Here is an 11,488-nt window from a genome sequence, read left to right as displayed (position 1 = left end):
TTATTGATTAGTTGGTTGACTGAATGACTAATTTATTTGATGATTAGTTGATTGACTGAATGACTCATTTATTTGATGACTAGTTGATTGAATAATTAGATAACTGACTGGCTGATCGACTGATTGACTGGCTGACCGACTGACTGACTAGCTGATCGACATATTGACTAGTTGATCGATGTATTGACTAGTCATTTTATAAAATGAGTAGTTGATTCGTGGAGGATCCTTACCAGAGTGTGGGAAGAACATGCAGCGTCTCTGTAACGGTACTCCTGTTGGTGACGTCAACCTGGAGGAGGAGGTCATTCGGGTCACCCTTGGCGTAGGTCATCTCGACGTCCCAGTACCCAACCTCGAAGGCTCCTACAGAAGGAATACGAGAAATAAGAAAAAGAAATAAAAGAAAATAAAAGAAAATAGAAAACGAAAAGAAAATATGAACAGAAAGAAAATTAAGAAAAAGATGGAGAGAAAAATATGAAAAGACATAGATGAAAAGAAAAATATAAAAAGGAAAAGAAAAAAGAGGTAAAAGTAAAAGAAAAAGACAAATATGAAAAGAAAAAGAAAAAGAAAAAAGAAAAGACTAAATTAAAAAACTAAAAATAAAACAAAAACGAAAATAAAGAAAAAATATAAAAAATGCAAAAATGAAAAAATATATATAGAGAACTGCTGGTGAACTTTCGACTATGATAATAAAATTATAATAATAATAATAATAATAATAATAATGATAATGATAATGATAATGATAATGATAATGATAATGATAATGATAATAATAATAATAATAATAATAATAATAATAATAATGATAAAAATAATAGAAATAGTAATATTGACAATAATGATAATGATAATGATAATGATAATAATAATAATAATAATAGTAATAGTAATAATAATGATAAAAATAATAATAATAATAATAATAATAATAATAATAATAATAATAATAATAATAATAATAATAATAATAATAATAATAATAATAATAATAATAATAATAATAATAATAATGATAAAAACAATATAAATAATAATGCTAATGATAATAATAATAAAAACAATATGAATAATAATGATAATAACAAGAATAACAACAACAACAGCGACAACACCAGCTCCTGACGGAGTGGGACCCAATGGGCGCCGTGGCCCTTCTCACCTGTATCCTCGATCTCGAATTCGGGGTCAGATATCGTCCTGGAAGCGTTTCCCTCGACGATCTCCTGGTACGGGAAGCGGACTGGGTACTTGTAGAGGAACCTCATGTGCGAATGCGTGGGTGTACTGTCCATGTAGTAATAGCACTCCTTGACGTCTTCCCCGTGATTACCCTGAGGGCGAGGGGAGAATGTCACGGGGTGGGTGGAAAAGTGTCACGGGGTGGGTAGGGGAAGTGTCATATGGTGGGTGGGGAAGTGTCACAGGGTGGGTGGGAAAGTGTCACGGGGTGGGTGGAAAGGTGTCACATGGTGGGAGAAATGTCATAAGGTTAGGAAAATGTCACAAGGTAGGTGGGAAAGTGTCACAGGATGGAAGAAATGTCACAGAATAGGTGGGAAAGTGTCACAGGGTGGGGAAGGTGCCACAAGGTGAGGGAAATATCACAGGGTGGGTGGGATAATGTCACAGATTAGGGGAAAGAGTCAGAAGGCGGGGAGAAAGTGTCACAGGGAGGGGGGAAATTCACAGGATGGGAGATGTCACAGGATGGGGGGAAAGTAGTAGACCAAGGGGAGGGAGACTAAGTACTATACAGAAAGTTGGGGGTATAGTACCAGACTTAGGGAGGTTAAGTGCTACACTTGGTGGAATAGTGCTAGACTAGGGAGTGAGGGAGAGAGAGAGAGAGAGAGAGAGAGAGAGAGAGAGAGAGAGAGAGAGAGAGAGAGAGAGAGAGAGAGAGAGAGAGAGAGAGAGAGAGAGAGAGAGAGAGAGAGAAAAGAAGGGGAGTGGAGAAGAAAGAGGTGAAGACGGATGGGAGGAAGGAAAGAGAGGCGAGAAAAAGGAGTGAGAAAGAGAGGAAGAGGAGAGGAAGAGAGGGGAGTTGGATGGGAGAGGGAAAGACAGCAAAAAGGGGGGGGAGTTGGGGAGGAAAAAGAAAAGGAGGAGGAGGAGAAGCAGGAAGAGGAAGAGGAAGAGGAAGAGGAGGAGGAGGAGGAAGAGGAGAATAAGAGCAGAAGTCACGCTGATCAAATGAGTCAGCAGAGCACCTTACTGTCGAAGGGGAGAACCTCGTACACCTACTTCGTGGGAAGGAGGAGGAGGAGTTGAGGATGTGGACGATGAGAAGAAAAAGGAGGAGGAGGAGGAGAAAGAGGACAAGGAGGAGAAGGACGAGGGAGAGAAGAAGGAGGAGGAGGAGGCGAAGGCACGTATATCACAAAAATAATCGAAATTATTTCCTGACGAAGGGAAGAACCTCTTCCCGTCTACTTCGAGAGGAGGAGAAGGAGGAATGGGAGGAGGACGAGAAGGAGGAGGAGGAGGAAGAAGAGGAGGAGGAGAAGGAGGAGGAGGAGGAAGAAGAGGAGGAGGAGAAGGAGGAGAAGGAGGAATGGGAGGGCGAAAAGGAGGAGGAGAAGAAAGAGGAGGAGGAGGAGAAAGACGAGGAGTAGGAGGAGGAGTAGGAGAAAATGGAAGAATAGGAGTAGAAGGGGAGGAGGAAGAGGACGAGGAGGAGGGGAAGGACGAGAAGGAGAAGGAGGAGGACGAGGAGGAGGGGAAGGACGAGAGGGAGAAGAAGGAGGACCAGGAGGACGAGGAGGAGGAGGAGGAGGGAGACGAGGACGAGAAGGAGGAGGAGGAAGAGGACGATAAGGAATAGGAGGAGGAAGAGAAGACACAAATATCATAAAATTCATGGAAGACCACTCCTGAAGAAGGTGAGGAACCTCATCCCACCTACCTCGGGTCCCGTCAGGCCGTAGAGTCGCTCTTTCAGGATGGGGTCCCGGGCGTTCCAAAGGGCGAGGGCGGTGCAGAGACGCCCCTGGCGGTCGCACACGCCCCCGAGGCCGTCCTCTCCCCAGCGGTAGGCTCGCGACCGGGCGTGGTCGTGGGGAAAGTAGGACCAACTGGATGTGGGAGAGGGAGAGAGGGGGCCAGTGGAGGGGGGTAGTTCATATGTTCTGATTAAGACATTATATGTATGTGTGTGTGTGTGCGTGTGCGTGTGTGTGTGTATGTGTGTGTTTGTGTGTGTGTACGCATGTATGTGTGTGTGTATATATATATATATATATATATGTGTGTGTGTGTGTGTGTGTGTGTGTGTGTGTGTGTGTGTGTGTGTGTGTGTGTGTGTGTGTGTGTGTGTGTGTGTGTGTGTGTGTGTACGTATGTGTGTGTGTGTATGTGTGTATGTATGTACGTATGTGTGTGTGTGTTTGTGTGCCTGCATATGTATATATCATGTGTATGTGCATATATATACAGTATACTGTATATATGTATATATATAGATATATACACATATATATGTAAGTGTGTGTGTTCGTACATACATGCACACAAACGCATATATGCATGAATATATACATAGCACCCCTACATAAATACATACGAGTACAAAGAGATCATAAAGGAGACAACAAATTGCATAAAAATATGAGAAAACGAGAAAGAGAACTTAAGTCTCCTGACGAAGGCGTGGTTGGAGGAGAAGGACCTACCAGTCGCCGTCGGGCGAGTAATCTTCTCTGACGGTTCCCCACTGCCTCTCGCTCAAATAAGGACCCCATCTCTTCCAGTTCCTCTCCCTGGTCTGGTCCTCCACTAAACGGTAAGTCTCTGGGTCAAGTTCCTCCTTCAGCCCCTCCTTCAGGAATGACGTTTCCACCTCCTCCTCCTCCTCCTTCTCCTTCTTCTGCGCCCTGGCGAAGGCGGTCAAGTAACCGGCGACTTTCTCTCGAAGTCGGCGATTGGTTCTTGTGAAACTTGGAGGGCCATCGTCTCCTTCTTCAGGAGCCTTCGGGGAAGCCACGCACCCCGATGACATCTTACCGGCCTCAGTCGGGGTTCTGCAGAAGGAAGAGTTGGACACCTGTGCCCTTAGTGGTGTGGGAGAGAAATCGAGATTAAGAAATAATGATAACAAAAATAAGAAAAAATAAATAAATATATAAATACAATAATTGGATATAATCGATTAATAATAAAAAAGATCAATGATGTTTGAGGAATATTAAGATTTTTTCATACAGATGCATTGATTTGTCGAAGATAAAGAAATCAATAATATAAGCTACTTATGTGAATATACAGCAAAATTTGATAATTGGAAGAAAAGAGACGGGACATCACGGACGTAGCAATAATCATTTATACTGCATTTAAGTAAACGCGCGCGCGCGCACACACACACACAGACACAGACACACACACACACACACACAAAGACATGTCGCCAGATAAACATACAAATAAAATAGTCGGAGAAAGATATAATTTGTCGAGATTAATAAAGGTGGCTTTTAAATATTTCGATAAGGAAATGATAAAAGAATATTACAAACATTGATAAGGCCAAAACTGGAATATGCAGCGCTGATATGGTCACCCAGTACATAAAAGAATATAAGAAAATTAGAAAGAATACAAAGAGCAACGACAAAGATGGCCCCAACACTTCCAAACTTGACATATGAACAAAGACTGGCCGAACTGGAATTACCGACCCTGGAACAAAGAAGAGAACGGGGGGACCTACTAACCATCTACAGCAGGGATTCCCAAACTTTTCAGCTCATCGACCCCGTAGTAAAGTTTAAGATTTTCTATAGACCCCCAAACTATTAATTCACGAATTATGTCAGTTTACCCCGTCTGGGGTATTGGCACCCGTCTGGGGTATTGGCTGCTTGTTATTGTGGCAAAGTAGCATGCAGTCGATACTTTAGGGTCTATATGGGGCGCCCCTACGGACCAGAGCCACACATCATTTTGTCTATGATAGAAGAAATTCTGTTCATAGAGAAATGATGACACTTTTATACTACGACTGTCCCTCCGTTATGCTGTCCCCCAACCCCTTGTTGCTGTCCTGTACCATTTCTCTGAGTATTTCTCTTTCTGATTGGGGGAATTCCCTGTGGTGGGGGAAAAGAATACTGCCACCAAGTTTTCCCACTTGGATCGTAAGAGGCGAGAAGAAAGGGACGGGGAGAGGGACTAGGCATCCTTCTCCCTGTAGCCCCACGGGGCACACATCCTAAAGACAAAAGTGAAGGCATAAGGGGTGCTGGCGGGCCTCGGGCCAGCACCCTAAGGTTTGGGTCTTTTAATGTGCGTGGATGTGGTACAGATGAGAGTAAAAGGGAAGAGATAGGTAGTATGTTTGTGAGAAGAAAGTTGGATGTGTTGGCTTTGAGTGAAACTAAGTTGAAAGGGAAGGGTGAGTGTATGTTTGGGAGTGTAAGTGGGAGGTTATCAGGAGTGAAGAGAGGGCGAGGGAGGGAAGGGGTGGCTATTCTAGTAAGTGAGGAGATAGGTAAAGGGGTAGTGGAGTGGAAGGAGGTTTCCTCAAGGATAATGTGGATGAAGGTGAAACTGGGAAAGGAGATGTGGGTCTTTGTAAGTGCATATGGGCCGGGCAGTGAGAAGAGCATGGAAGAAAGGGAGGCCTTTTGGATAGATTTAAATGAGTGCATAGAGGGTTTAGGAAGAAATGTCAATGTAATAGTACTGGGAGACCTTAATGCTAGAGTGGGAAATGGTCCAATCGATGGAGTGGTTGGGAAGTGTGGAGTTCCAGGAAAGAATCGTAGTGGAGAGTTGATGGTGGAAATGTGTCTAGAAAGAGAGTTGATGATAGCAAATACAGTGTTTCGGAAGAAAGTCAAGCATAAGTACACATGGGAGAGGGTGGTGGAGGGAAGGGTGGTAGATAGAGCGCTAATGGATTATGTAGTGGTAAATAGGATTATGATAGGAAGAGTTAAGGATGTACATGTGCTAAGGGGAGAGGGTGGGGGAATATCAGATCATTTTTTGGTGGAAGGTAAGCTGAGAGTGGAGGATAGATGGAGAAGGATGAAAGGGACAAAAGGTAGGGAGGTTCTTAGAGTGAACTCCTTAAATGAAAAGGAAAAGGAGAAGGAGTACGAAAAGAAGCTGAAGGAGGAGTGGGAGGGAGTAATGGATAGAGCAGAGATGGGTGTGGAGGAGGAATGGGGATGGTTCAAGGAGGGAGTCTTAAAGTGTGCAAGGATGGTGTGTGGAACAAGAAGGACAGGGGGAAATAGAAGAAAGGGTAGTGAATGGTGGGATGAGGAAACAAAGATGGTTGTAGAAGAGAAGAAGCGAGCATTCACAGATTGGTTACAAAAGAGGACAGGGGAGTCATATGAGACGTACAAAGAAAAGAAAAGAGAAGTAAAGCAAAAGGTAAAGGAGGCAAAGAGGAGAGCAGATGTGAAATGGGGTAGGAGTATGACAGAAAATTTTGAAAGTAATAAAAAGATGTTTTGGAAAGAAATTAAGAGAGGAAGAGGAGGCGAATCAAGTAGGGAAGAAAAGGTAAAAGGTACAGATGGAGAGTTGATAATGGAAGAGATGGCAGTGAGGGGAAGATGGGCAGAATATTTTAGGGAGTTGCTGAATGTGAAGGAGGATAGGGAAGGAAAGATAGCTGCAGTGGGAAATACGAAGAAAATGAGAGTGATGAGTGAGGAGAATGGAGGAGAAATAAGGAAGGATGAGGTGAAGGCAGTTGTAAAGATGATGAAAGCAGGTAAGGCACCTGGTCTGGATGGATGTCATGCAGAATGTCTGAAAAAGGGAGGTTCAGTGATGGTGGACTGGTTGGCAAGATTATTTAATGTTTGCTGGAGAGAGGGTAGAGTACCGGAGGACTGGAGTAGTGCCTGTATAGTTCCTCTTTACAAGGGAAAAGGGGACAAGTGTGAATGTAGTAATTTCAGAGGGATTAGCCTGTTGAGTGTAGTAGGGAAGGCTTATGGGAGAATCTTAATTGAGAGGATTAGGAGAGGAACAGAAGGAGTAATTGGTGAGGAACAGTGTGGATTTAGGACGGGTAGAGGTTGTGTAGATCAGATCTTTGTGGTAAGACAGATATGTGAGAAAGCTATAGGAAAGGGGAAGGATGTTTTTTGGGCTTTTATGGATCTGGAAAAGGCTTATGATAGGGTAGACAGAAAGGCACTGTGGGAGGTTATGCAGATTTATGGGATAGGAGGAAAGCTTTTGGGAGCTGTCAAGAGTTTTTATGTGAGTAGTAGAGCATGTGTTAGGATTGGAAATGGAGAGAGTGAGTGGTTTGAAGTAAAGGTGGGACTTCGTCAAGGATGCGTTATGTCGCCCTGGCTGTTCAACTTATACATGGATGGGGTGGTGCGAGAGGTGAATGCTAGGGTAGTGAGTCAGGGATTGGAGATGGTTAAAGAAAATGGAGAAAAGTGGGAGGTGAGCCAGCTGTTGTTTGCGGACGACACTGCGCTTGTGGCAGGGTCAGAGGAGGGATTGAGGAAGCTGGTGGCAGAGTTTGGGAGAGTATGTGATAGAAGAAAGCTAAAGATAAATGTGGGTAAAAGTAAGGTGATGAGATGTACAAGGGGTGAAAGTGGCAGTAGACTGGAAGTGAACATTAAGGGAGAGCGACTGGAGGAAGTGGATAGTTTTAGATACTTGGGTGCAAGTGTAGCAGGAAAAGGTGGAGTGAAGGTGGAGGTAGAATGTAGATTGAGAGAAGCGAGTAAATGCCTTGGTGGTTTAAAGAGTGTAATGAGAAATAGACATTTGGGAATGGATGCGAAGAGGAGACTGTATGAAGGAGTGATTGTGCCAACAGCACTGTATGGGGCAGAAACGTGGAACATAAGAGAAGAAGAGAGAAGGAGTTTGAATGTGTTTGAGATGAGGTGTCTGAGAAGTATGGTGGGGGTTACTAGGCTAGATAGAGTGAGAAATGAGGAGGTGAGGAGGAGAACAGGGGTGAAAAAGGATTTGGGAGAGAGGGTTGATGAAAGAATATTAGGATGGTTTGGACACATGGAAAGAATGAGTGAAGAAAGACTAGTAAAAGAGGTATGGAAGGCAGATGTGGAGGGAGTGAACATGAGGGGACGTCCTAGGATGAGGTGGATGGATGGGGTGAAGGGGGCTTTGGGGAAGAGGGGAATGTCTGTTGAGGAAGGAAGGGAGAGGACGGAAGACAGAGGTGAGTGGAGAATGGTTGTATATGGATAATGTTGTGACTGCATGAGGAGGAATGGGCGGGGGGGTGGGGGGTGGGGTAGTATGTGTGAGTAAATTTTGACGCAGCCCGAAGGGATTTCTCCCCGTCCTCTCCTTATATGCAAAGGGGGACGGAGAGGGGGGGTCGCCAATTAAATGAAGCGGCCTTGCTGTGGATGTACTGAGTCTTGCGACACTGCTTGTAACCCAGGGCGGTGGGCAGGGTTCAGGGATGACCCGTCATCCAGGAGGTGCTCAGATGAGAGGAAGGGTGGGAGGGGTGTGGAGTGTATTTAGGGATGAAATGGGTGGGAGTGTTTTTATGCCTTTCCCTTTGTGGCTACCTCCCTTGGAAGGGGGAAAAAGCCTTGGTATATGTATGTATGTATTGTTATTAATGCTAGTAATAGTATTACTATTATTATTATTGTGATCTTAGTTATCAATAGTGTTATCATCATCATTTTGATCCGTTATAAAAGGGCTTAATGACAACATTCATCAAGGCGACGGCGTTCCAATAATGGTACAGACACTTTCACATATACATAAACATAAGTGTTTTAAAATAAATATTTATAATTTACCAATAGCTTTAAGAGTGATATTATATATTCTTTATTATATTACTATAAGTGATATTCAAGCCAATAATATTACACAAGCTCGTCATCTTGATGTTCATTCACGATGTGGTTGTGTATATGTGAGATTCTCCCTACATCCACAGAATGGGGAGGATTTTCGACTCAGAGTGAAATGAAATTGTTTTTCTTTAAATTTAGATATTGGTTGGTTGATTATTCTCACTCTTTCAGCACTGGAAGAGTACATGTTAACCATTTAATTTTAAAGACTGCCTTTCGGCCCCATAGTAATTTACTCCCTTTCGACCCCCTAGCAATCTACTGACCCCATTTCGACCCCTTCGATGGTCTCATCGAGCCCTGGGGGTCGATATCGACCCCCTAGTAATCTACCGACCCCCTTTTGACCCCTTGGCTATTTGTCGACCCCTTGGATTATCTAATCGACCCCTGGGGGTCGATATCGACCACTTTGGGAACCCTTGGTCTACAGGATTATGAAAGGAAAGGAACGCCTTGATAGAGAGGACTTATTTAAGTGGGGACTGAGGAAAAACAAGAGGACATGCAATGAGACTCAAAAAGGACAGCTACAGAAGAGACCTGAAAAACACAGCTTTCCACACAATGGAAACAAATTGGACGAACAAAATAATGTGTGCAAACACCATACAAAAATTTAAGAACAAACTTGATCTTACGAGATAAAAAAAAAAACGGCTAACCACGAGCATAGTTCCTCTCCCCGTAAATTACAACTAAATACAACTAGGTAATACATGTAAGGGGTCGTTGGTAAAATTACTCCATTTCCTGGCCACACCTGAACTCCAAGGAACAAAAATGTAAAAAAAAAAAAAAAAAATAGTTTCATATTTCATTCACAATCTAATCTCAAAATTAGCAATAAAAAACATAAGCAAACGATGGATAGATATGTAGCCTATACTATATACTCAAAGATTTGAAATATGGATCTAGTTCTCGGAGACGAAATGACGTCACACCTTCCGAGTCAAAACAAAACGATATGACGTCACTCATATGCTCCGCTGATGCCTACGGCATGTTGTCTAAAGGGCCATTTACACGGTCCGACGGTTTGTCAAACAAGTGTTTGAAGTGATGTTTGACCGTGTGAATGGGGTATTTGGTTGTCAAACACGTTTGCCAAACGTTTTTGACAACCAAATACCCCATTCACATGGTCAAACATCACTTCAGAAACCTGTTTGACGAACCGGGTTTGATAAACCGTTTGACCGTCTAAATGGCCCTTTACAAATAACAAACAAATAAGCAACTAAATAAATAGATACACAATTAAGTAAATAAATAAATAAACAACATGTACGTAAATGAATAACAAATGATAGATACATATATAGATAAATACTTAAGTAAACAAACAAATAGATAAATAATAAAAATGTCGACATAGTGGCGTCCCCTAAGCCCACAACGCCGATCCACTTGCTGTACCTTTCACTTGTAAATAGTTGTGGTCAAACGTATTCACAGTTTCTCCAATTTCTGATGCGCAAACAGGCGAGCACGCACGCGCACATTCACATCCCAGTGGTAGTAATAAATTACTCCCAACCAGGTATTTAATTATTTATTACCCTACCATAATCACCGACTAACCTTCCAATATCAATACACCTTTCCTCTATCACTAATTAGTAGATAAATCATTATCATTATTAATCGTAATAGTATACAACTACTGTAACTGTTACTACCAATATTATTACTACTAATAATGATAATAATATCATTATTATTATCACTGTAAAAGATGGGTTTTTCCACAAAAATTACAATTCTTACTTCTCGCTAATTTCATTTTCGTTACTTGAGATTTGTCTTCTAGATCTATTAATGCAATTTCAAGAAAAGTATATATATATATCCCGCCATTTTAATATCTCCACTATTAAAGAAATTCTGCAGGTGCACGTCAAGAAGTTATTTAAGTGAATATCAGATAACTTCATAAAAACACGAAGGAATCATGACAACTGATTTTTCTGAAATCAACTACCAACTCAAACTTACCTCGCAGGTGCTCACGCTACACACAACCTTCTTCTTCGCTGTCACAAGCGCTACTGATTGATGGGACGAGGTGGCGACACACTAAGCATTTCTCGCTAGCATGTTACTTGCTTTTGCTATTCTGATTTTTGGTATCCAGAGTAACATGTTACTTATTCTTGCTGACGGGAAAAGTGGATAACTTGCTGGGAAGAACCGATGGCAAATTTTGCTACTCGAATGTTCACCAGTCCTAGAGTTTATATATAAAATATAAATAGAATTGAACATACATATCATCTTTATACGTGATTTATTTTTACTCTATTTAACTGTCACTATACACTTATTAATCAGTGGAGACTATTTGGCGGAAAACTTTGTTCTTGATTTCGTTACCCGCTAGCCAAAAAGTCGTCAGCAAAACATTCTATGTGTGACGGATTCGCAAGTTTGCTAGCAGAGCAAATACGAAAAGTGAGTAGCATGCTAGCGAGAATTGCCTCATAGCAAGGCTTCTATCAGGATTGAGCCGAGTTCTTCACCCTGGTGTTGAGAAACGCACCTATTTTACCTGTGTTATGAGGATTTTTACTTTATAATACCACTATTTTTATTTGTTTATCTATTTATTCAATTATTTATTTGTTTAT

General features: G+C 42.1%; 1 protein-coding gene across 1 annotated transcript in view; it reads right to left on the bottom strand.

Annotated features, from left to right (window-relative positions):
* Nucleotides 1–10,975, bottom strand: part of LOC143038590 (uncharacterized) — a 36,849-nt gene extending 25,874 nt beyond the window's left edge. The window contains exons 1-5 of the mRNA XM_076207997.1: nucleotides 10,857–10,975; nucleotides 3,687–4,064; nucleotides 2,921–3,089; nucleotides 1,175–1,346; nucleotides 234–366 (exon numbers count right to left, since the gene is read on the bottom strand). Coding sequence (XP_076064112.1) covers nucleotides 234–366; nucleotides 1,175–1,346; nucleotides 2,921–3,089; nucleotides 3,687–4,012 — 800 coding nt within the window. The 5' untranslated portion in view covers nucleotides 4,013–4,064; nucleotides 10,857–10,975. The remainder of the gene's footprint in view (nucleotides 1–233; nucleotides 367–1,174; nucleotides 1,347–2,920; nucleotides 3,090–3,686; nucleotides 4,065–10,856) is intronic.
* Nucleotides 10,976–11,488: the final 513 nt, after the last annotated feature.

Source organism: Oratosquilla oratoria, chromosome 24 (genome assembly GCF_046742065.1).
Source record: "Oratosquilla oratoria isolate Oo_2021 chromosome 24, ASM4674206v1, whole genome shotgun sequence".
Classification (NCBI taxonomy): domain Eukaryota; kingdom Metazoa; phylum Arthropoda; class Malacostraca; order Stomatopoda; family Squillidae; genus Oratosquilla; species Oratosquilla oratoria.
Note: the sequence above shows the minus strand (reverse complement) of the source record. Positions and strands in the feature narration are given on the sequence as shown.